The 26,635-nt window shown below is 39.3% G+C and overlaps 2 protein-coding genes across 2 annotated transcripts in view; one reads left to right on the top strand and one right to left on the bottom strand.

The window, feature by feature from the left end:
• The window catches only part of copb2 (COPI coat complex subunit beta 2), a 30,874-nt gene extending 19,159 nt beyond the window's left edge, over positions 1–11,715 (top strand). The window contains exons 17-22 of the mRNA XM_043702023.2: positions 2,946–3,160; positions 3,769–3,861; positions 3,973–4,156; positions 4,253–4,324; positions 4,968–5,114; positions 11,296–11,715. Coding sequence (XP_043557958.2) covers positions 2,946–3,160; positions 3,769–3,861; positions 3,973–4,156; positions 4,253–4,324; positions 4,968–5,114; positions 11,296–11,391 — 807 coding nt within the window. The 3' untranslated portion in view covers positions 11,392–11,715. The remainder of the gene's footprint in view (positions 1–2,945; positions 3,161–3,768; positions 3,862–3,972; positions 4,157–4,252; positions 4,325–4,967; positions 5,115–11,295) is intronic.
• Positions 11,716–11,896: 181 nt separating this feature from the next.
• The window catches only part of mrps22 (mitochondrial ribosomal protein S22), a 28,689-nt gene continuing 13,950 nt past the window's right edge, over positions 11,897–26,635 (bottom strand). The window contains exons 5-8 of the mRNA XM_043702024.2: positions 20,554–20,637; positions 19,547–19,692; positions 16,461–16,569; positions 11,897–12,965 (exon numbers count right to left, since the gene is read on the bottom strand). Of these exons, the coding sequence (XP_043557959.1) occupies positions 12,846–12,965; positions 16,461–16,569; positions 19,547–19,692; positions 20,554–20,637 (459 nt within the window). The 3' untranslated portion in view covers positions 11,897–12,845. The remainder of the gene's footprint in view (positions 12,966–16,460; positions 16,570–19,546; positions 19,693–20,553; positions 20,638–26,635) is intronic.

Below are 26,635 nucleotides of genomic sequence, written 5' to 3'. Positions count from 1 at the left end.
ACCTATCACGCCTCAATTTGCAGCTATGCCCCCTTGTTCAAGCTGACAGCATCAACCTAGGAAAATGACTTTCATTGTCTACCCTATTTAATCCTCTGATCATCTTGTATGTCTCTGTTAAATCCCCTCTTTGCCTTCTTCTTTCCAATGAGAACAGACCAAAGTTTCTCATAAGTTGTGACTTGTTAGGTTATTTCAACAGACAGTTAGAGGAACCACATTGCTGAGAGTCTGGCGTCACATGTAGGTCAGACCAGATAAGGATTGTAGATTTGCTTCCTGAAAGGACATTAGAGAACTAGATGGGTTTTCACAGCAGTTGATAGTCTCATGATCCCCATTACTGAGACTAGCTTTAAATTCCAGATTTATTTATTGATTTGAAAATGCACCAAATTACCACCATGTTACATCTACCCTGATTTCTTCGGTTTGAAAACTAAAAACTCTTAAATGGAGAGGTAATGTAGATTTTTAAAAAAATGTTCTTGTGTTTAATTGAAATTTTCCAAGGTAATTTCTTAGTCATAAACTTCTATTGTGTTTGATCCTTCTCATTTTCCAAATACTAGAAATTGAAGCAAATATCAATACTTTAGAGCATTTTTTGTCATTTGTATAATTTCAAAATTAACTCTTTCTAGTTTTGTTACTATTTCATTTAAAGTCATAGTTCTACAAATTACATAGAAGCAAGAGTAGGCCATTTGGTCATTCAGCCTGCTTCGCCATTCATTATGAACATTGCTGAGCCTTTATCTCAGTGTTATCTCACCTGCTTTCACCCAAAACCCTTGACATATTTTGCTGACTATAAATCTTTGAAAAATATATTCAGTGATTTAGCCTCACTGGCTTATCTGGTGGGGAATTTTCACAGATTCACCACACCCTATAATTTCTCCTCATCTTAGTTCTGTACGGTTTAATCCATATCGTGAGAGCATGACCACCTTGTTCTAGATTCCTTCCCCGCCTCCGGCCAATGGATACATTATCCCTCTATCTGGTCTGTTTAGCCCTGTCAGAAATGTCTACGTTTCAATGAGATTTCCCTCTCATTTTTCTAAATTAGTGAGTACAGCTCTAATCTCTCTCCCAGGTGAAAGGCCTGCCTCCCCAAGGTATCAATCTGATGAACCATTGCTGCACTCCTTTTATGGAAAATATATCTTTTCATATGCAAGGAGACAAAAACTGCTCATAATATCACAGGTTTGGTCTCACCAAGGCCCAGAATAACTACAGCAAGGCATCTTTGCTATTATATTCCAATCCTCTTGCACTGAAGGCCAACATACCATTTGCTGTCCTAACTGCCTACTATATCTTCCTGCTTGGCATAAAAGGACCAACAATTTCCAATCTCTCACTATTTAAATAGTTTCTCTGACATTCTGTTTTTCCTGCTGAAGTGGATAACTTCATACTATCCACGATATACCGCCGTTTATTTGCTGACACTCAATTTATCCACTTTGCCTTAAAACCATTTTACTTCCCCTCGTTACATACAATTTCTCCTAGCTTTCTGTCATCAAAAAAGTTTGAAATATTCCATTTGATTTCCTCCTGAAAATCATTGAGATAGCTCTATACATATAGTGAATTGTGGGGCCCAAGCGTTGAACCCTGTAGGATCCCACTAGTTGTTACCTTGCTCTTCGAAAAAGACCCATTCTTCATGAAGAGCTTTGCCCGAAACCTAAATTTTTCTGCTCCTCGGAAGCTGCCCGACTTGCTGTGCTTTTCCAGCACCACACTCTCGACAAAGACCCAGTTTTGTCCACTCTCTGTTTCCTAGCTTCCAATCAATTCTCAATTTTAAAAAAAAATCTCAATCTTCATTAGTCTAAGATTGTTTGTTACAAATATCCCAGCTTTGGCTGGGACAAAGGACTAAGAATCTTGAACCAAGGCAACATTCTACTGTTCATGCCTTCCTAGTTTTGGAGTGTGATGACTGTATGCAGTGCCATGTATTTTTACGTACAAAACCAGAAATCATGGAACCACTAGGCAGGTTAAGCACCATTTAGAGTGGACTAATAATATTTCAGGTATAGATCTCTGAATTAGAGCAGAAAGGTATACAGATGAACAGAATTTATATTTCAAAAAAAAAGAGCCAGGGCACAAACATATGCAGACAGAGGAAAGAGCGTTCTTAAGAGGCTGGGGATGTTTTTCCTGGAGCATAGGAGGCTGAGAGGTGATCTTATAGACGTTTATAAAACCATGAGGCGAATGGATAGGGTAAATAGACAAGCTGTTTCCCCTGAATCCAGAACTAGAGGGCATAGGTTTAGGGTGAGAGAGGAAAGATTCAAAAGGGGCAACTTTTTCACGCAGAGAGCGGTGTGTGTATGGAATGAGCTGCCAGAGGAAGTGGTGGAGGCTGGTACAATTACAATTTTTAAAATGCATCTGGATGGGTATAGGAATAGGAAGAGTTCAGAGGGACATGGGCCAAATGCTCGCATATTGGACGAGATTAATTTAGGATATCTGGTCGGCACGGACAAATTGGACCAAAAGGTCTGTTTCCGTGCTGTACATCTCTGACTCTTAAATATAGAGCGGCACATTAGGCATAACTAAAAGTAATTACAAGGCTAAATAATGGATGGTGGTATGATGCAACTAAAACTACTGAAAATGAAAGCACAGGAAAAATGAGCAAATTCAGGAGCTTGGAACAGAAACAAATGCCAGTATTAAGAATGCAGACTGTCCTGTTAGAGGTATTTTCTGATTTGGCTGTGACATCTCAACCAGGTTTCAAATATGGAGCTTGCTTGTTTCATTTAATCCTGCTGTTGATTTTAAGTCTGTGATCCCCTACTCATTTTCTGAAAATTATCTATAAAATTGTATTTTGATTCAATTTTTAAAAAACTGGTCTGTTTTCTTGGGAAAAAAAAAATTCCTTCTTGTCCCCACAGTCAGAGCAGAAATGGAAGCAGTTGGCAGAGCTTGCGATCAGTAAGTGCCAGTTTACCCTTGCTCAGGAGTGTTTACACCATGCACAAGATTATGGTGGACTATTGCTGCTGGCTACTGCCTCTGGCAATGCTCCAATGGTTAACAAATTAGCAGAAGTTGTCGAAAAAGATGGCAAGAACAATGTTGCATTTGTGACTTACTTCATGCAAGGAAAGTAAGTACTACATCTTTAAACTTTACTTTTAACCTCTTTGAACAGACATCCTAAATTTCAATCACTTGGTGTTGATTGCTAACTATAATTCACTTTTATAACAACTAATGCATTGTATATTTTAGAATTTTATTTTCAGATTTTCAGATTATGATAGTGATTTCGATACAGTTTGGAGAGCCTGGGTACACTCACTTATGGAAATTGTCTCTTTAAATACATCCTGTGGAAGATTTTAAAATATCGCAATTACATTATCCCAAACTTTTTATAGCCAAGGAAAGTAGACCAGGTTTATCTAACCTGTCTCTTCAGTTTTACCTTTTAAGCTCTTGTTGAATGAATCACCATTTCCGTCCAGATTTGGTATATTGTTCCTATATTTTTTTCCTGCTATTTGGTGCCTAAATTGAATTGTTATGTAGAATATACAACATAGAGACCATTTTCCCTGATATTTAACCATTGAGGTACACAACCAAACCATCCCCTAAACAAAATCCACCCACCAATATTGTAATATTGACCAGAGTTGTGAATTCAAAAAGCAGTTTTGGCTATTCTATTAAACTTGCAATTATTTTATTTTTAAAAATGATTTCATGCAGGCTTGACAATTGTTTGGAATTGCTGATAAAAACAGGACGTCTTCCAGAAGCTGCCTTTTTTTCCAGAACCTACTTGCCAAGTCAGGTCTCTAGGTATGAGTGTGCAGTTTCAATTTCATCATAGCACAGTGCAATCTTGCATGTTTACATACACAAATACATGACCATAGTAATTTGCATTCTCATGCTAACTGTTCCTTCTAGGGTTGTGAAACTCTGGAGAGAGAATCTTGCCAAAATAAACCAAAAAGCTGCAGAATCTCTTGCTGACCCCACAGAGTACGAAAACCTATTCCCAGGCCTAAAAGAAGCTTTTGTAGCTGAGCAGTATCTGAAAGAAACCACCAAAACTGAAGAGAGACCTGCCAGGGAGTACCCTCTTGTCACTGTAAGTCATAGCATCCTTCTTATATAAATGTTGAGAATTTGGATAAAAAAGGAATTTGCCAGTGGTAATCTTGTTCCTGCTTCTCTTGCTCACTAGCCAAATGAAGAAAGGAATGTTATTGAAGAATCAAAAGACTTTACACCATCTCATCATGGAGCATCAGTTAAGGTAGTTGGTAATTACAAAATACATACATACTTTCAGAAATGTTTTTAAAAAGTGTTGGAAAAGTTCAGATCTGGCAGTGTCAAAGTTAACTGAATTGAGTCCAATTTATTCAGTGCTAGAGAGTTGTATGGAATTCAACTGTCTGCAGATACCTGCCAGACCTGCTGGGTTTTCCCAACACTTCCTATTTTTATTTCAGATCTCCAGCATCCTTGATAAATTGCTTTTATTCCTTAATTTTTGAATTGGAAAGTTAATGTTGAAATCAAAACCTCCACCACTATTGGACACTAATTGTAAAGATGGTGCATCATTTATCTAATGAAAATATTTCAAACTGAAGTTGGATACAGTTCATAAATCAAGAACTTGCATGTCTCGGTTGAGCTGCTTGATCTTGTAGCCTACCACTGGAGGACTTGAGGAATTGACAAATCCACGAAAGGGCTCTGCTGGCAGCATCTTAGCCCTGTAGTATTATAAATACAAACAAAGATTTTTTTGAAAGTGACTGATCCCCAGACCAGCATAATACAAGAAACATCTTTTGTCTTTTTTCTGGATACATATATAATTATATAATGACTTATATAATTAGAAGATTTCAACATTTCTAAATTAATTCAGTGTTTTGTCATTATAGAGTTCTGAAGATGAACAGGAAGCAGTGGCAAATGTGTCTACACCAGTTGCGTCAGTGATAGCAGATGCAAAAGCTATATTAGAATCAGACCCTGCTTATGTGGCGACTAAAGCTGGCTCAGGAGGAATAGACATTGAAACTAAACAGGTATTCCAACTTGAGCAAGATACGAAAACTGATGTAAGCAAATCCGTGTATGTAAAGATCAATATAGACTAACGTTGTAAAAACAAACTCCATTGATTGGGCAGTCCTTACTGAGCTAGGACCATTGGTAAGATGAAAATGGAGTATCTGCCAAATCAATGTTATTGAAAAAGGAAACAATTGATATTCCTGGGTTAAAAGGAAAGAATATTATAAAGCAAAGCCAAATTGTTGATTGATTAGGTAGCTTGGGCCAAGATTATGCACCTTGAATTTTTCAGAACAGTTAAACAGAATACCGCACCATAAACTACTAAATAATTTAGTCCCCTAATGGATGAGGAGGCATGTTTTTGGTTGGATAAATAATTGATTGCATTCTTGTAGATGCAAATTAGATATTAAAAGTAATGGAAAATATGTACTCACGGAGCCCCCAAAATTGACATTCTTCACCATACGTAAGAGTGGTGGATATAGACTATCTGTCTCTTATAAGATTTTTGTCAGTGTGCAGAACTTGATGAAATGAGATGTAAATTCCATTGTAGTAGGTCTAACTTTAATGAGAAATTGACTTATATCAGGCAGATATCATTTATTACACATCAATGTAACATTACGTAGATGGATAGACAAGTTCAATTTTCTCATAACATTGCACAGATATGAAGGTCTGTATCCAATACCATGAGATTGCTGCCAGGATGATTGAATATATAGCGTGAACTATCATATTGTCTTTATACAAGGCCTTGGTTAGGCTTTATTGATGAATGTTGTGTCAGGTTTTGGTGTGCCCACATGCTGGGTTAAGTAGCAAGTCTGAAGAAGTTTCAGAAGTAGACCGTAAGATTGAGATCTAGTTTTGAAGGCCTTTAGAAACCACAGATGGCTTAAGAGATTTGGGTTTTGTTTTACTTTGGAATAGTGTAACCTTTCAGGATGTTTATATGAAATGTTTAAACAATGAAAGCATTATGTGGTGTGGTTAGGCCAAATTTAGTCGGACAGGTAAGGATCAGGTGACCATGAATACAAGTTTCAGGGGCATAGAATTACATTAGATTTCAGGAGACATTGAATCTATTTAACAAATGAAACATTCCACACAGCAGGATAAATGCCTGAATGTACCTTCCAAACTTATTCTTGGAACCTGATTTTCGTTGTGGTAAGAAGAGCCATTTGAATTAAACTGGCATGTTCTTGCTTCCAGAAGACTCTGTGGATGCTTTTATTACCTCCAGCACTGACCCTTGCTTCACCCTACCACATTTTATCCTCCATATACTTGAAGTTATCCTGTTTTAAGTAGCACCAAGTTCTGTCTTCTATCACCCATACTTTTGTTGACATACATAATCTCCAGTTTAAGCAAGATCTTTACTTTAAGTCTCATCCTTGTTTTCAAATCCTCCATGGCCTTACCTCTCTCCATCTCTAAAAGTTTCAATCTAATTATGACACCCTATGCCAACTGAAGAATGGACTTAGGAGAGCTAGAAGGGGGCATGAAAAAGCTTTAGCAGGTAGGATTAAACCCTAAGGCATTCTACACTTCCGTAAGGAACAAGAGGATGGCCGGAGTGAGGGTAGGGCCGATCAGGGATAGTGGAAGGAACTTGTGCCTGGAGTGGGAGGAGGCCCTTAATGAATACTTTGCTTCAGTATTCATTACTGAGAGGGACTGTGATGTTTGTGAGGACAGCGTGAAACAGGCTGAAATGCTCGAACAGATTGATTGTTAAGGTAGAGGATGTGCTGAAAATTCTGAAAAGCATAAGGATTGGTAAGTCCTCTGGGCCAGATGGGATACACAAGGTTACTACAGGAAGTGAGGGAAGAGATTGCAGCACTTTTGGCAATAGTCTTTGCGTCCTTACTGTCCACTGGAATAGTGCCAGATGATTGGAGTGTGGCAAATGTTATTCCCTTATTCAAAAAAGCAATAGGAATAATCCTGGGAATTACAGACCAATTAGTCTTACATCTGTATGGCAAATTATGGAGGGGATTCTGAGAGACAGGATTTATGATTACTTGGAAAACCATAGTTTGATTAGGGATAGTCAGCATGACTTTGAAAGGGGCAGGCGGGTGCTGCATTTTGGGAAAGCAAATCTCAGCAGGACTTATACACTTAATCGTAAGGTCTGAGGGAGTGTTGCTGAACAACAAAACCTTGGAGTGCAGGTTCATAGTTCCTTGAAAGTGGAGTCGCAGGTAGATAGGGTAGTGAAGAAGGCGTTTGGTATGCTTTCCTTTATTGATCAGAGTATTGAGTACAGGAGTTGGGAGGTCATGTTGTGGCTGGACAGGACATTGGTTAGGCCACTGTTGGAATATTGCGTGCATTTCTGGTCTCCTTCCTATCGGAAAGATGTTGTGAAACTTGAAATGGTTCAGAAAAGATTTACAAGGATGTTGCCAGGATTAGAGGATTTGAGCTATAGGGAGAGGCTGAACAGGCTGGGGCTGTTTTCCCTGGAGCGTTGGAGGCTGAGGGGTGACCTTATAGAGGTTTACAAAATTATGAGGGGCATGGATAGGATAAATAGGCAAAGCCTTTTCCCTGGGGCCGGGGAGTCCAGAACTAGAGGGCATAGGTTTAGGGTGAGAGGGGAAAGATATAAAAGAGACCTAAGGGGCAACTTTTTCACGCAGAGGGTGGTGCGTGTATGGAATGAGCTGCCAGAGGAAGTGATGGAGGCTGGTACAATTGCAACTTTTAAGAGGTGTTTGGATGGGTATATGAATAGGAAGGGTTTGGAGGAATATGGGCCAGGAGCTGGCAGGTGGGACTAGATTGGGTTGGAATATCTGGTCGGCATTGACGGGTTGGACCGAAGGGTTTGTTTCCATACTGTACATCTCTATGACTCTATGTCTCACAAGCCTTATTGAATTCTTTGATTTGGAGATGCCGGTGTTGGACTGGGGTGTACAAAGTTAAAAATCACACAACACCTGGTTATAGTCCAACAGGTTTAATTGGAAGCACACTAGCATTCGGAGCGACGCTCCTCCTTCAGATGATTGTCAATTACCTGATGAAGAAGCGTCGCTCCGAAAGCTAGTGTGCTTCCAATTAAACCTGTTGGACTAGAACCAGTTGTTGTGTGATTTTTAACTGAATTCTTTGAGGATGTGACAAAAGAGTTGATGAAGGTAGAACAGTGGATATGGTATACACGGTATTTAGTAAGGCATTTGATAAGGTACCCCATGGTAAGTCCATTCAGAAATTAAGGACACATGGGATACTGGGCAGTTTAATTGTTTGGATATAGAATTGGCTGGCCTGTAGAAGACAGAGGATGGTAATTAATGGAAAATATTCAGCCTGGAGCTCGATGACCAGTCGTGTTCCACAGGGATCTGTTCTGGGACCTCTGCTGTTTGTAATTTCTTGGATGAGGAAGTGAAAGGGTGGGTTAGTAAGTTAGCCATGACATGAAGATTTGTGGAGTGGTGGATAGTGTGGACGGCTGTTGTAAGTTGCAATGAGACATTGACAGGATGTAGAGCTGGGCTGATGGAGTTCAACCTGGAAAAGTGTGAAGTGAATCCCTTTGGAAGGTTGAATTTGAATTTGAATACAGAATACAGGGTTCAAGGTAGGATTCTTGAGTGGAAGAAAAGAGAGATCTTAGGGACCATGTCCATAGACCCCTCAAAGTTGCCACCCAATTTGATTGGGTTGTTCAGGCGGCACATGGTGTGTTGGCTTTCATTAGCAAGGGGTTGAGTTTGAGCAATAAGGTTATGCTCCAGCTCTGGAGCCCTGGTTAGACCATACTTAAAATATTGTGGTCAGTTCTGATAAGGTTCCCCATAGTAGGCTCATTCAGCAAGCAAAAAAGCGTGGGATACAGGGAAATTTGGCTGTCTGGATTCAGAATTGGCTGGCCCATTGAAGACAGAGGGTGAAATTAGATGAAAAATATTCAGCCTGGAGCTCGGTGACCAGCGGTGTTCCACAGAGATCTGTTCTGAGACCTCTGCTCTTTGTAATTTTTATAAATGACCTGGATGAGGAAGTGGAAGGGTGGGTTAGTCAGTTTGCCAATGACACGAAAGTTGGTCGAGTTGTGGATAGCCTCATTGTTGGAAGGATGTGGAAGCTTTGGAGAGGAGGTTTACCTGGATACTGCCTGGACTGGAGAGCGTATCTTATGAAGAAAGGTTGAAGGAGCTCGGGTTTTTTTCATTGGAGCAAAGAAGGATGAGAGGTGTACAAGATGATCAGAGGCATAGCTAGATGGTTGTTGGGGTCGAGAGTGTGGTGCTGGAAAAGCACAGCAGGTCAGCCAGCATCCAAGGAGCGGGAGAATCAAGCTGATTCCTGATGAAGGGCTTATGCCTGAAATGTCGATTCCCCAGCTCCTCGGATGCTGCCTGACCTGCTGTGCTTTTCCAGCACCACACTCTCTACTCTGATCTCCAACATCTGCAATCCTCACTTTAGGGGAGATGTCAGGGGTAGGTTCTTTACACAATGTGTGGTGGGTGCATGGAATGCACTGCCAGCGGTGGTGGTAGAGCCAGAGAAATTAAGGACATTTAAGCGATTCATTTAAGCGACAGGCACATGGATGATAGTAAAATGAAGGGTATGTTGATTAGTTTGATCTTAAGAGTAAGATAAAAGGTTGGCACCACATCAAGGGTCAAAGGGCCTGTACTGTGCACTACTGTTGCATGCTCCAAACCTGATTGAAATGCTCCACCGTTGGTGATCACACTATCTTGGAGCTAAGCTCTGGTATTGCCTCTCTGCATGGTCTATTTCACCTCTCTCTTTTAAGAAATGGTTGAAACACTGATGTAAAGTGACTAGGTAACATTTTGTTTTATAATGTTCCTAATGATATTTTATTACATTAAAGCTGATAAACTATAATTGTCTCTTGTGTGCAGGAGCTATATTATGATAACAACATGTGTACTTTACTTTTATATATTTGTAAAACGTAATGCAGTAAAATATTTTGGGAAAACAAAATGTAAGGTACAATTTAGTAAAGGCCCTGCTGGCAGTTATCTGCAAAAGGGAAGCTTGAGAGCAAAGAATCACGGAAGAAATGTTTTAGATACTAGAGAGCTGATCAGATCAGTGTCTCAAGTCTTGCCCCATTCACTTTTGAAATGCGGTTAATAGTATAGTGAAGAAGGCGTTTGGTATGCTTTCCTTTATTGGTCAGAGTGTTGAGTACAGGAGTTGGGAGGTTATGCTGCGGCTATACAGGACATTGGTTAGGCCACTGTTGGAATATTGCATGCAGTTCTCATCTCCTTCCTGTCGGAAAGATATTGTGAAACTTGAAAGGGTTCAGAAAAGATTTACAAAGATGTTACCAGGATTTGAGCTATAGGGAAGAGGTTGAATAGGCTGGGGCTGTTTTCCTGGAGTGTCAGAGGCTGAGGGGTGACCTTATAGAGGTTTATAAAATCATGAGGGGCATGGATAGGATAAATAAAGTCTTCTCCCTGGGGTGGGGGAGCCCAGAACTAAAAAGCATAGATTTAGGTTGAGGGGGGAAAAGATATAAAAGAGACCTAAGGGGCAACTTTTTCAAGCAGAGGGTGTATGTGTTTCGAATGAGCTGCCAGAGGAAGTGGTGAAGGCTGGTACAATTGCAACATTTAAAAGACATTTAGATGGGTATATGAATAGGAAGGGTTTGGAGGGATATGGGGCGGGTGCTGGCAAGTGGAACTGGATTGGGTTGGGATATTAGATTACATTACAGTATGGAAACAGGCCCTTCGGCCCAACAAGTCCACACCGACGCGCAACCTACCCATACCCCTACATTTACCCCTTACCTAACTCTACGGGCAATTTAGCATGGCCAATTCACCTGACCTGCACATCTTTGGACTGTGGGAGGAAACCGGAGCACCGGGAGGAAACCCACGCAGACACGGGGAGAACGTGCAAACTCCACACAGTCAGTCGCCTGAGGCGGGAATTGAACCCGGGTCTCAGACGCTGTGAGGCAGCAGTGCTAACCACTGTGCCACCGTGCCGCCCACTATCTGGTCAGCATGGATGAGTTTGACCGAAAGGTCTGTTTTCATGCTGCACATCTTTGACTGTAAATGTGAAACATCTTTGATTTGCTATGTATTGCTGGAAGTGGAAAATATGTCTTTTTTTTTCCCTTGTTTCTAGTCTCTGACTGATCTTGATGATGATTTGGATAACTTGGAGTTGGAAGACATAGACACTTCAGACGTTAACTTGGATGAAGAATTCCTGGATGATTAAATTGAAAACCAAGTATATTTAAACGTGACCAAATTTCTATTAAATGAATATTCAACATTTGCTTTTAGAAAGATGTTGCAATTTATTATAAGTTTGGACAGAGGTTCTGAAATGATACAGCTGATTGCCACTGTCTTGCTGCCCATTCTGAAATGCATTTTGCACCACACTACAAAAGGTGGCGCTGTTGTCATGCCAGCAGATCAGAGTGCATGGCTGCATTGAGACACCTGTAAAGTACGTCGTGGAGTTAGTGCTTCATAACTGCATAGAAGTTTGTATTGTTGTGTTGTATTGACTCTAAATAAAACTGATTACATTTTTCATGGGACTCTGGTACATGTGGCTCGCCCACTTTAATGGAACACTAATCCCAAAAGTTGATTGTAGACATAGAATTAATTGAAATTCCCTGATTTTTCATGCACACGATGGATATTGCATTTGAACTTGGAATGCAAGTTATGAATATGTTAATTTTAGCATTAAAACCAAATTGCACCTCTAAGTGAAGATTAATTTTATATTGAGAATACCTTCAAAGTAGTGACATGTAAAACATTTAATATTTTATTACAAATGTAGTGAAAAATAAAATTGGACAGTTAAATAATTGCTAAAAACAGTTCCTTTTTTAAAAAAAACTACCAGTGTTTGAGGACAATTGTTTGCTTTTAGTGATTTTATTGCAATGTGAACAGTAGGACATGTATACTACTGACCAAAAGCACTGAGAATGGTTGGTGTGAAACCTAGTTTTCTTGGGTGACTTTAGTCTTAACCACTCCCATTCCATCTATAAACCATGTGGGAAATAGCACACTCACTTAATTCAATATATAATTGTTCAAAACAAACATTTTAAAATCATCAGTTAGTGATTATTTCAAGATGGAGGCAATCCATGAATAGAGTGCACTACTGAATAATTTTAATTTTCAGTGTGTTATATTGTTAAAAATGAAACCAGAGCATATGCCAATTCCTTCACAGTACCTAATGCTTATTTCCTGGATGATTATAATTTATTTATGCCACTCATTAAAATGCCAAATCACAATATAGGATTAGATTGTTCTATCTCTAGAAAAATCCATTTAGCCAGTGTGTTAAACTTTTTAACAATTGGGTTTCAAAAATATTGTATATTTGTGGAGAGATTAACTAGGTTGGGCTTCATTATTATTTGATTATGGGTGAGATCACAATGACAGTGTTGAAGATTACACTGTCCATGGAACCATTCCCTAGTGCTAAACATTCTCCTTATACAAGTCCAATAATGATATAATGTCTGGCCCCACCTGCTCACATTTGAGATTTTTTTTTAAAAAGAGTATTAGAATGGACACAACACGTCTCAGTAAACACTTTCTTTTCCGAAAAACAAGTGGAATAGAAATGATAAAAGTTCAATTGCTCCAAGTTCAGAACTCTTGAATTGGATGGACTGATTAATTTTTTTCTCCATTCCGACATGGATCTTGATTAGCAGAGCTGTTGAGTGTGTCCAGGTAAACTTGCAAAGCTAATTCAATGTAGCCTCCTTTTTGGGAATCTGTATGAGAAAATATCTAGAGAAAAAGACATTTCGAAGTTTAGCTTGAATTTACTTGACAGGGATTCATCTTGCTTCAGTTATCTGATAACAGTGTAAGATGAAACAAGTCTTTGCATAAAAAGTCTGCTTTAATTGCAAAATGGAAAAGAAAAATATCCAGAAATGGTGTTTAACTTAAGGACTACATTTTTTATCTACTGACCAAACTTCCAGTGTATTGCTTTTTAGTTTGGGTTCTGCCAGGTCATTTAGGTCCTGACCTCGAGGCAGCCTTGGTTCAAACATGGACAGCCCATAAAGGCCATATTCAACTGCGTGTGGCATCAAATAGCCCTAGTAAAACTGATATGGGGGCAAACTCTCCAGTGGGTGGAGTCACACTTAGCATAAAGGAAGACAGTTGTGGTTGTTGGAGGTTGGACATCTCTGCAGGAGTTCCCCAGGGTACTGTTCTAGGCCTAAGCATCTTCAGCTGTTTCTTCAATAACCTTGTCTCCATCAAAAGGGCAGAAGTGGGGAAGTTTGACCAGCTTCCCCGAATCTTGTAAATGTCGAGCAGCATTCGCGATTCCTCCAATACTGAGGCAGTCCAACTTCAAATGCAACAAGATCTGGACACTATCCAGGATTGGGCTGACAAGTGGCAAATAACATTCATGCCACACATGCCAGTAAGACGATCTAACCACTGCCCCTTGTCATTCAATGGTGTTACCATCACAGAATTCCCCCACTATCAACTCCTTGAGGTTATCATTGACCAGAAACTCAGCTGGATTTGTTATGTAAACGCTGGTTACAAGAGCTCGTGAGAGGCTAGGAATACTGTGGCAAATAACTCACCACTGACTCTACAAAACCTGTCTGTCCATCCATCTAGAAGACACAAGTCAGGCATGTGATGGAATACTCCCCACTTGCCTGGATGGGTGCAGCTCCAGCAACAATAAAGAAACTTGACACCATCCAGGTCAGAGCAGCCTGATTGATTGGCACCACATTCACAAGCATCGACTCCCACCACCACTCAGTCACAGCAGTTTGTACTATCTGCAAGATGCACTGCAATTCCTCAGACAGCACTCCAATTCCACGACCCTTATCATCGAGAAGCACAAGGGCAAAGATCAAAGATGGCTGTGGAAGTAGGGCACTTCAGCCAAAGCTCATCTGCTTCACCTGTTCTTTTTCTTTCTTTGATTCCCCTTTGTTCGCTTGTCTCTTGGCCTCTGGCTTGACTCAAAGCCTCCAGGGACTCCCGACCTCAGCACAGACACGACAAGGATAGGCCTGACTTGGCAGTCTCTATGCCTGTAATGGCCTCAGTGCAGTCTTTTGATACCATAACAATCTCCCAGCCTCACGATCCTCAAGGTAGAGTCCAACATGGACTGGGGTTTAAGTGCTAGCATGGTCTGAGTGGATGACCTGCTGTTCTAAACTTTTATTTCTCTATTTTCTAAGGCCTTGTAAATGGAGAAGCTGTACCTTTGTACTGAAGATGGTGCTGTAAGCAACAATGTATAAACCTTTCACTGTGCTCAGTTGAGTGCACGTAACTACAAAACTAATTCAATTCAATACATGGGAACACCACCTGGAAGTTCCCCACCAAGCCACTCACCATCTTCATTTGGAAATATATCACTGTTCTTTCACCGTAACTGGATCAAATTCCTGAAATTCCCTCCCTAATGGCACTGTGAATCTACCTACAGTACCATCTTCAAGGGCAACTAGGAATGAGCAATAAATGCTGACCAGCCAGTGATGTCCATGTCCCACAATTGAATTAAAAAAAGTAAATTGTAACTGCAATTATACTTTCAAAACTCTAAATTGAAATTAGTGCTATACTTTGTGTTTACTTTTAAAAAAATACTAAGTAAAAGATGAAGGAACAGCGCTCTGAAAGCTAGTGCTTCCAAATAAACCTGTGGGACTGTAACCTGGTGTTGTGTGATATTTAACATAAAAAGGATTTATATGATGGTTTTCCTATTTTCCTTGCCTATTTGGACCCCCCCCCAGAAATAACCTGTCTACTTTGCAGAAACTGGGCATATCCTGAATTGGATCAGCTGCCAGATTTGCACAAGACACAAAAATAGGTGGGAAGGCAGGTTGCAAGAGGGATATTGACAAGTGAGTGACAAAAATTGGCAAATGGAGTATAATGTGAGAAAACGTGAAATTGTTCATTTTGCCAGGGAGAACTAAAGTACAGAGTGATTTAAATGCAGCAAAACCGCAGAAAGCTCGCGCACAGATTCAGCAGGTAATCAGAATGGTTAATGAAATAAAGTACCTTATTTTAAGCGGTTGGAGTGTAGGAGTAGAGAAGCTTTACTGCAACTGTACAATGTGCTGGTGAGTCTACATCTGGAATACTGAGAGCAGTTTTGGTTCCCTTGTTTCAGGAAAGATATCATTTTATTAGAGGAATTAAGAAGTTCACTGGGTTGATCACTGATATGGAGGGATTGTTTTATGAGCAAAGATTAAATAGGTTAGGTCTCTCAGTGGAGTTTAGAATAATGTGAGGTAATCTCATTGAAATATATAGGATTCTTAAGGCCCTTGATAGCCAAATGCTGAGAGGATGGTTTCCCCTCATGGGAGAGTCTAGGACCAAAGAAAACGAAGGAGAGTCAATTTCAGGCTGAGATGAGGAGGAATTTCTTCTCCCACAGATGGTTAAGAGTCTTTGGAACTCCTTGCTACAGAGAGCTGTAGGGACAGAGTCCTTGTGTATATTTAAGGCTGAGATGAATAAATCTTGATCAGTAGGTTATAATCCAACAGGTTTAATCGGAAGTACTAGCTTTCGGAGGCTCCGAAAGCTAGTACTTCCGATTCAACCTGTTGGATTATAACCTACTGATCAAGATTTATTCATCTCAGCCTTAAATATACACAAGGAGGCTCCGAAAGCTAGTGCTTCCAATTAAATCTGTTGGACTATAATCTAGTGTTGTGTGATTTGTAACTTTGTACACCCCAGTCCAACACCGGCATCTCCAAATCTTGATCAGTAGGGGAATCAAAAACTATGGACAAAATGCACAAAGGTTGACGTGATGAATGTCGGTTCAGCTATGATCCTACTGAATGGCAAAGCAGGTTTGAGGGGCCAAACAGCCGACTTCTGTTCCTATTTCTTCTTGTTCTGTATCATTCTCAAGTAATTTCTGACCTTGTGGAAGTTTAATTCCAATCTTTTAGATGCAAATTAAAATCTCCTTTCTATAATCTAATAATGTATCTTAAAACCAGTCCAAATGCACTACCTCCTGCATCGCTTTACGTTTTACAGATCTTTATGTTCATGAATTCAATTTTTTAAAAAATGTACCAATCTCTTGATCACGAGGAAGGAGAGGTTATTAATTCCACTCATCAGATTTAAAGAGTGCATGTCACTCAAGTGCCAACATTTTACAATTAGCAGCAGCACATATTTGAAAACTACATATGCATTCTTAAAGGAAAAAAATGTGAACTACACCTTAATCAGGTCAAGACCTTTGGCTTGCTGTTGGTTTGCCTCCTTTGACGATTGACAGTCTGGGTGTAGCATGTGATATAAATGAAGTACGCTTATAGCATCCTCTAATCTGCAAAAAGAGTTAAAATGCTAACTAAGGTAACTAAGTCAAAACACCTAATACACTCAATAACAAAATTATATAACAAATTTGGAAGAATAGCAGTTATAGCTCAAATATGTTATTAGAAATTAATTGGTTTCCCGTCCTTTATCCCTCTCTCCCTTGTCCCTGAAGAACAAGTGATGTTAAAACATTTTAATGTGTCTGATTTTGTGGTGAATAATTGTGAGGTTATCCCCATGCATTGTCATTATGTCATTGTAAAGAGACCGCAGCTTCCCATATTTGTTCATGCTCTTCAAAAACTGGCAAACAGTTTGCCCTGTTCCACAAGTGTATTGTCAAGAAATAAGGCATTAAATCAGAACGCGAAGATCAGGTACATAGCCGTTAAACTCACCAAAAAAAAGTTCAGGTTTATTCATTTTAGTTTAAATGACTTTTTAATGCTGTAATTAAGTTTTAGTTACTGTCAAACAACCTCTCCATATTTGTAAGTTTTTTTTTAAAACCTTAGCGTCATCATTTGGCTTTTTGCCACTCTTTTCCTTCACTCATTATTTTGAACTCTATACATAAAATTATATTGAGTTAAATATTCTAACTTGCATTTCCTGGCTTAGGTTCCTTCTGCCCTTCAAAAAGGATGCTTCAACTGGCTGAAGACATGCTGATGCTGAAGCTGTTCACTTAGGAGCCAGACAACAGGAAAAGACAGGCAAACAAACTATTTCTACTGAAATAGGGCCAGACTGTTCAGGAGGGACGTGAGGAAGCATTTCTACACACAAAGGATAGCAGAGGTTTGTAACTCTCTTCCACAATTGGCAGTGCATGCATTATCAGTTGTTAATTTTAGATCTGAGATAGATAAGTTTTGCTAAGTAAAGGTATTAAGGGAGATGGGCCAAAGGCAAGTATATGGAGTGAGGCCACAGATCTGCTACGATCTCATGGAACAGACTCAAGGAGCTGAATATCCAGTTCCTATTCTCATATTCTTCCCTACGTTATAGAAGTCAGAGTTTATACAGCACAGAAAGAGGTCTTTTGGCCCATTGTGTCCATGCCAGTCATCAAATGTCTATCTATTTTAATCCCATTATTCCAGCTCTTGGTCCATAGCCTTGTAGTGTTCATGTAAATAGTTATTAAACATCTTGAGAGTTCCCACCTCTATGACTTTTTTAGGCAATGAGATCTGCTGTGCATAAGTTTGGCAGCCACTTGTGACTTGAAAACGTCCTTCGTGAGCCGGAAATTGGGAAGAATCTGTGGGTGGTAATTAGTCTATTAAATGGTGGTGCTGTTAGTTCATTGTGGAGCTCACGTTCTAGCCCAGTTTATTTGTGGGTCAGTTTGCTGAGTTGGCTGGATGATTGGTTTGCAATGCAGAATGATGCCAATGTGGGTTCATTTACCAGAGGGAACTGGCTGAGTATCACTCCCTCTTGACCTTTCTACTCATCTGAAGCTGGTGACCCCCAGGTTAAACTACCACCAGTGTCCTCCCTCTCTCTGTGATTAGAAAGAGCAGTTCTATAGCCCAGGAGGACTATGGCAACTTTTAGTATTAACGGTCCCTTCAACAAAGACTATGGCCTAACCTTTATGTATATTCCTCCCACTAGATGGTGCTATTGTTTTAAAGTCACTGTAACCATAAGCCACTGCACTCTGTTACAAGTGATAATTCATGATCAAAAAATACCATATATGTTGTAGCACTTTAGTTTCACTAGCCCACATGGGTGTATTTTGGCTTTAGATTTTGATGAAGGCAAGATATCTGTTCCCTGTCCTCATTCCGTATGTGGAGTTTGGATGTGGATGACATTGAAACATCCTGTTAACACGACCAAATAAAGTACGTGTTGAGTGTCAGAGCTAGAAACAGACTTTTACATTCTTTCCCAGGAACATTATGATGTCACAGAAATCACGATTGAGGGTTGGAACATTAACTGAAATGCATAAATTCAATTGCCTCATACATTGCATTAACTTTGATTTAATCACATATCATCCATTTGTTAAAAGTTAATTGAAATTTGCCAAACCTACCATTTGCTTAAAGTTTTATCCATCTCCATTCATAATAGTTGAGTGCAAAATTTAAATACATCAACTCCATGTAACAATAACACACAATCAATTAGTAAGTCTCTGCAAAGGGTGGTATGCATTATTGTGCCCACACGTTGTATAATTTAAGGAGAAAGTGATAGAATCACAGATGACTGGGCTGCCAGGTTTCAAATTTTCTGCCAAAATTTCCAAGAGGTTTTGTGGGAATCAAGGTCTCTTTGTCATGAGAACTAGTCATTCACACCATTAGACAAAATGTTAGAAGTTCTGAGATGGGAGGCAAAGATGGTGGGAAATGCTAAAAGTTGAGTTAATTAACTTTCAACCAATGATTACGATTCATTATGTTACTAAATTTAGGCATGGTATGAGTGGACTGAATTGATTCATTTCAACTAATGTATCTATCTCCATATATTCGTCATCATCCTAGTATTTGTAATGTTCTGGGTTCAATACTTAAAACCCTGTTCCCCAATATGATACATAAGGGAGATCTGGATTTTTCTCTTTGTGGGCTATATGATGCATACCATGGAGATAAACTTTACATGTGGCACACATTTCAAGCTGTCTACACTGAATTTCTCTGCAGAATTCATCTATTAATAAATTACTGAAAGCACCCAAAACAGCCTTATTCAAATCCTCCAGTTTAGAATATTCAAACAGGGCAATCCTCCAGAAAAAACATTTCAGTAAGCTTGACTTTGTGCATTTGATCATTGTCAGGGCTTGTAGTATGTGTTTGGTTCTAACACTGCAGTTTGATTACTTGCTCTGAACGGTGGGAAGGTAAAGCTAATTTTTACAAAATAAAGCTCCACAAAGGTAATTTCAAGCATTCTATGTAAATCTGATGATAGAAATTTTAACTCCTTCAGTTTGTACTTACAGGTCTCTTTGAATCATGTCGATAAGTAAACCATCAATTCTCCTCCTGTTGACCAGGTACCACACCAATCCACCAAAATGTCTTGTTGAACGCAAAAGATCGTACTTGCCATTTTTATCAATGTCTTCATATGTTTGGTGGTGGACCTGATAAAGAGAGCCTTGTGTTCATACAGCACTATTCACAACCATCAGGTATCTTAAAGTACTTTGCAGCCAATAGAGTATTTCTTGATGTGATAGAGGGTTTGAAAGTTGAGTTGTTTCCAAAACAATTAAGAAACTAATGTTTATAAACAAATTGGCTAAAACATTTGCAGAGCTACAAAAGTTTTTAGCTAAAATTTATACACTATCCGGGTAATAAAATAATTGCAACTCAGATAAAGTGAGGACCGCAGATGCTGGAGATCAGAATCGAAAAGTGTGTTGCTGGAAAAGTACAACCAGTCAGGCAGCATCCAAGGAACAGGAGAATCGATGTTTCAGGCATAAGCCCTTCATCAGGAATGCAGCAGTTGAATCGATGTTTTGGACATAAGCTGTTCATTAGGATGAAGAGCTTATGCCCGAAACGTTGATTATCCTGCTGCTTGGAAGCGGCCTGATCTGCTGTGCTTTTCCAGCACCAATCTTTTTAACTATAAAATAACTGCAGTTGAGTAGATGATCAGCTCAGAAGTGATCAACCTGAGGGGGCTACACAAACACACACACACCCTCCCTCACGGAGAGCAGATAACCTCTTTTTCCCTCATGTGACTTTGAGATAACAGTAATCAAATGTGACTCAACCGCATTGAGTTAAGCACTAGGCTGGGGTATAAAATACAGCTGTAGGACATCGAGCTGAGACTTTTATAAGTTACATACTAATTTCAAGAGGCACACATTTCTTGTGAAGCTACAATGCATTTAACAAACTGTAGCAATTTTGATTTGCATTGATATTGTATAGTCAGAGCTCATTTCATCAAACAACTCTAGTCTGATCTGAAGAGTACTCACCCGAATGTAATCGGCAGAATTTGGCTCAAATTGGATAAGGCAGAGATCAAGAATATCTTCATAACGATCCTGAGCAAACACAACCTGAAATGGGCAACATGGATCAAATCAAACTACAACACAACAACGCAGTCAAATCAAATAGAAAGAAATCCATCTGGAATGCACACACAGCAGATTGCAAATTTAAATCATGAAATTGAAGGAGGTTGAATGATGTGATTGCAAGATGATATCTTTCCAGATTCTGTTAGACCTGTGTGTTTTTAGTTGCACAATTATCCTTATGAATAGTTCAACATGTGCAATTTACAAGCAAGTTACAATTTTAACACCTCCCCCCCCACCCCCCAACAGATTAATCTGCAAAATCAGCAGGCTAGATTTGTGTTTGGACAGGTAGAAGAGAGTGCAGAACATGTACTTCAGCCAACAGTACTTCAGAAAGTTTCAGTTTTAGCCTCATTCTACTAATTTTAGGAATCTCCCTACCCATTTTAACTTAATTTACAAAGGACGTTGACAAAGACATATCCTGAAAATCTAAAGGGATATCGATGTACAGTGAGGGAAGAAATGCGTGCTCTTCAAGAAGGCTGTAAATATATTCAGTGATCATTACAGCCTTCTTAAAGGCTGTATTCAGCTCACACTTTGAAAGGGATATTTCAGAATACACAATAGATACATTTCAAAGGGCAGATCAGTAAACTACAAGATCAATTAGTTTAACATCTAGAAGCTATTATTGAAGTCATTCTAGCATGGGTACTTATATAAGTTCAAAGGTAATCAGGCAGGGTTGTCAGTTTTGTGAAAGGGAAATCATGTTTAATTAATTGGAGTTCTTTGAGGAAGAAAGATGCATTTTGGATAAAGGGGAATAAAGAATCTATTCAGAAGGCATTTAAAGGAAGTGTCACATCCAAGATTACTGCGGAGAATAAAAACTCAGGGAACAGCGGTACAATAGTGGCAAGGTTAGAACATTGGCTGACTAACAGGAAGCAAAGAGTAGGCATAATGGGTCTTTTTCAGGTTGATATCAACAAGTGATGTGCCATACGGATCAGTGCCAGGACTTTAAATGTTGGTAACTTATAAATGAGATAGGTGCAAAGATAGAATGTATGGTTGCCAAATTTATTGACAAGACAAAGATAGGGAAGTAGCTATGAAGAGGACATAAGGAGGCTGCAAAAGGAACTAGGTTTACGGAGTGGGCAAAGATCTGGTAAATGGAGCATAATGTAGCAGAATGTGCAATTGTCCATTCTGGCAGGAAGAATGAAAAAGTGCATTATCTAATTGACAAGAGATTGCACAGCTCTGATATGCAAATGGATGTCCCATTACACGATTCCCAAAAATCAATATGGAGGTACAGCAAGTCATTAACAAATCAAATAGAATGGTATAGGCAATAACTCAGGAAGTCCAACTGGAAAGGAGCATCCTTTACTGTTGAACACTAAAATTGAGCAACTGTTTGTGGCACACATAGGCTAGTCCCAGCCTGGAACAGACAGTTCAGCAGATGAATTCCTGGGTCTATACCTATATTCCTAATCAACTTGTTCAGGGATGTCAGTACACGCATCTGGAGTAGGAGAGACTTCAACTTGAAGAGAGATTTATCATGCACAACGTAACGCCCTTCCTACCACCAAATCACCATGACTTTTTAAAAAAACTGTTAAACACCAGCAGTAAATCACCCATGAAGCCAATCAGAAATTCACATGCTTAGCTCATTAGGCAATGCAAACTATCAAGTGTGAAGATGATTGGGGCGGGGGGGGGGCAGGAACACAGGTGAAAATCAAGCACTCCATAGTGCCCACCACGTACTCCCACTCCAGTATTAAATTTTCAATGCTACATTTATGAATTGAATTTAAATTCCACCATGGTAGGATTTGTACTCCTGTCCCAGGGTATTAGCTGGACCTCTGAATTACTAATCCAGTGACTTTATCACTATGTCATTATCTCCAGTGTATTTGCTTTATTTTTATTCCTAACCAGAAGTGGCATCACTCACAACTAAGTGACTTTCTCAAGATTGTGAATTTGAGATTACAGTAAGATCAGCCATGATCATATTAAATGGCAGAACAGTATCAAGAGGCCAAATGACTCACTTCTCCTTACTTGTATGTTCATGCTGATGCCCAGCATTTTGGCCAGAGAATGTGTGTAGCAGTATCACAACCATTAAAACTGTGTTGCCTGCAGAGAAACCTTATTCTTTCTTTCAACCAAGCATCGAGGTAGCAATAATTTGCCAAAGGCACGGGACATAGCTTTCATTTCTGTACTACAGTTCACTTTCAGATAACAAGAGTGATACTAGGCAGTTGATATTGACTTTAAAAAGGTCTTTTTACTCTGCCAAACTCGGAAAGAGTTTGAGTGCAGCTTCTCTTTGATCATGTTAACAATAAGCCATCTGCTTTTCATAACATAAATATTGGTGCCATAGCTTCTCCAGAGCACTCAGGAAAATTCACAGAATAATTACTGGAAAATATTCATATATCTAAAAGCTGCAAGTTAGTTTTGAGTCTAAATGCTACACACAGCAAAAAAACCTAGCATCTTTGAAATATAACCAGTCACAGCACATGGTAGATGTTTGCAGCATCTTCAGCTTGCCTGGTTTAGTGGATATTTGTGAAGGAGGTAGATTTAGAACTGGCTTAGCTTAAGGTCTTTTTTTAGATTAGATTAGATTAGATTAGATTAGATTAGATTACAGTGTGGAAACAGGCCCTTCGGCCCAACAAGTCCACACCGACCCGCCAAAGCGAAACCCACCCATACCCCTACATTTACCCCTTACCTAACACTACGGGCAATTTAGCATGGCCAATTCACCTGACCCTGCACATCTTTTGGACTGTGGGAGGAAACCGGAGCACCCGGAGGAAACCCACGCAGACACGGGGAGAACGTGCAAACTCCACACAGTCAGTCGCCTGAGGCGGGAATTGAACCCGGGTCTCAGGCGCTGTGAGGCAGCAGTGCTAACCACTGTGCCACCGTGCCGCCCAGCACAGTTCAATCTGGGGATTGAGAGGGCAAGAGAGGCATGATAACGTGAGGAACAAAGACACATGGAAATCAGGTGCTCAAGACAAGAGAAATACGTCATAATTGCAAACAATATTTAATGAAAAGACACATTTAAGATATTTTGAGGAAAAAGCTTTATCCCTTTAAATTGGGAATTGATAAGGTTTATTTTTAATGCTTGGCTTTCATGGGTGAAAGTGCCATCAAGTTGATTCTCCCCAGCAACAAAGAAATGTGTCCAACACTTACGCGTTTGTAACACACAATACCATACGGTTAGAGCATAAAACCCAGAGGGACTTAGCTTCAGTACTGTGGAAGTCTAGCTGCCCTCATTTGCCATACATGCACCCCTAAATTTTGTGTGAAATTGAAAATCAATCCTAAAATTTGTATCTGATTTTTTTTTGAAGGAAAGGCTGTTTTAAAATCTACTCTTTCCTTTTCCTTGAGATTTTATGCCATCTTTGTGGATGGGCACAGGATTTAGCAGGTCTTTGACACCCTTTCGGATAAGTACTGAGCAAGTTCCCTCCTAATATGGAAGCTGTGAATCTGTTTACTTTTCTATTAGGGACAGCATAGGTGAGACAGTTAATCTGCCACACAGTTCACTTGAGAGCCACATCCTAAAGGGGTTTTGGAGCTCAGAGATAAATAATTCTTCAAAATAAACGCTTGGTGCTACATACTTAAACCAGAAATATGAAAGATCCATATCAAGGAGGAAGCATTAAAAAAATTGAAGAGACAGATTGTTCTATTATAATCCTTCAGCACTGACCTAAACCATCGATCTTTATAAATAATGTCTCGAAACACAACAATAGATTTTAAGTGCTTCGACTTCTTAGGAGCTTGGCATGATTGAAACAAAATCCATTTATAATCCATTTCTGGAGCACAATATGAAGAATCTGTTTGTTATAATCTATATTTCAAGTTTTTCATTTTTTTCCAATGTAAGGTAAACTTGTATAAGCAATATTCAATTATTTTGAGAATGGAGGTTTTCAGTTTGTAAATAATGCTGTGCTGTGGAAATTAGTGCAAAATTATTAAAAGATTGAATGTCCGCACCCAAACGGCAGTCAGTTTAACTGATCGAATTATTGTTCTAATTATATTTACCATCATAAAGTTCTGTTATTTGAAAAGTAAAGGGAACACTACATATCATTTTCATTTTACATCAGTAAATAAAATGAGAAAAAGTTAGGTATAAGAATGAATAGAATAGATGAGTTGTAACTATTACAATCCACTTATTGTCCACTTCCTTCACAAGTCTTGCTGACACTCCGGTATCTTTGCAGTAAAGATACTGGTCTCACTCACTGCTACAGCTGTTGATGTTCCTCTGTGATATACTCAAAGTACCAGCATTGAAGAACATGTATATTCACACACGGAGAGGAGAGCTTTGAACAATTGTTTTCCTCATTTATCCTGAAAAATTCAGGCCTGTTTTCAAATGAGTTCAGTAGCTAAGGTGATCAAAAGGATAACTATCGTATTGTTCAGGAGATCCTATTCCATTTTCTGATCTTGAGGTCAGACATTTGGCTATCAGATAATCCTTGTTTAGAAGTGATGGCACGCAGGCATTGTTAATCAGACCATATTTCCATGTAATTTACCAGTCTCTGTATAATCAGTGAGAACAAAGCAAACAGGCCAGTCACAGTCAGAGGAAAAAACTGTGGCCAGAAACTTTTTGGATGCCCCGCCACATAATTGGAAATGGCCAAAAATGATACCACATCCAAAGGCTGGGCATAGCTGCTGTGTCTAATCATCATTATCTTCCTCAAACGTCTCCAGAATATTCTGATTTGAAAAGGCAATGTAGCTTTATATGACAGATGGGTTGAAAATAGATTTATTTTACCACCATTTTACTTTTTCAGAGCTTAGAACTGATCCAAATTCAGAGTGAATTTAATCAGTAATCATGAAGTTCCCATTCTGCAACCAATGCCCACATTCACAGGATTACACTGAAGTCTGAACTCAGAGCAACACTGCAAGAGACCACACCAAAAGCTATTTTGATCACAGATAGCCAAATCATTCAGCACTGGAACTGAGAACTCCTGATGGCTCAGAGTAATAAAACATAACGAATGAATGTAAAAATTAACTCTGGCATTGATTCCCATTTGCAATACCCTGAGAAGATGGCAGCAGGACCTTTTGAATTGCAGCTGTAGATCCAGTAGTTTATTAGGCTGCTTCAGAAACTGTTTAGTATTACATCCAAACTACATCTGGTAAGTATAGCAGCTTTCCTTCCTTGAAGAATACCAGTGAACAGTTGGACAATCTGACAAATATGCTGGTCACTTTCACAAAGTACAAATTTATTTTTGTAACTTACACATTTTTCAACTGAATTCAGATTCTCAAACTGCCATTCTTGAATTTGAATTCAAAGGGAAACGGCTTACTGCTCAGATAATTACTGATTACTATTTCAGCCACCTCACCACTATATTACTGTACCTATACTTGTTACTTAGAGAAGTGAACAGGTTACATTTAAGTATTTAATAAGCAAACCATATTTTAATAGAATTTGCTTTCCTCCAATCCATAACCATTTTTGCCTACCGTCTTTTCCCTTTTCCATAGCAAATGTAAAACGCCAGCTGTTGTGGTCACTATCACTACATCCTGCCCAATGGCACCTCCAACTCCTGTTCTTCATTCTTCAGGAATTATACCCAGCAGTATACCATCCCTTGTAGGACCATCTACATGTTTATATAAAAACTTCTCTTGGATACATTTCAAGAAATTTGTCCCGTTTATACTATGATTATCCAATTAATGGTAGGGAGGTTGAAATCCCCTAATATAATCACCCTAGTATTAATAATTACACACCTTAGTGAGTTGTTGCACATATCTGCTCCTCTAATCCTGCTGTTTGGGTACCTATAACACAAGCCCAGTATTGTGACTGACCTCTTCTTAGTCCTGAACTCTATCCACAATGCCT

The sequence above is a fragment of the Chiloscyllium plagiosum genome, unplaced genomic scaffold, assembly GCF_037043375.1.
Source record: "Chiloscyllium plagiosum isolate Xiang-an unplaced genomic scaffold, Cpla_swu_hap1 HiC_scaffold_13, whole genome shotgun sequence".
In the NCBI taxonomy this organism is placed as follows: domain Eukaryota; kingdom Metazoa; phylum Chordata; class Chondrichthyes; order Orectolobiformes; family Hemiscylliidae; genus Chiloscyllium; species Chiloscyllium plagiosum.
The sequence above is the reverse complement of the archived record's forward strand: the minus strand, read 5'-3'. Positions and strand labels throughout refer to the sequence as shown.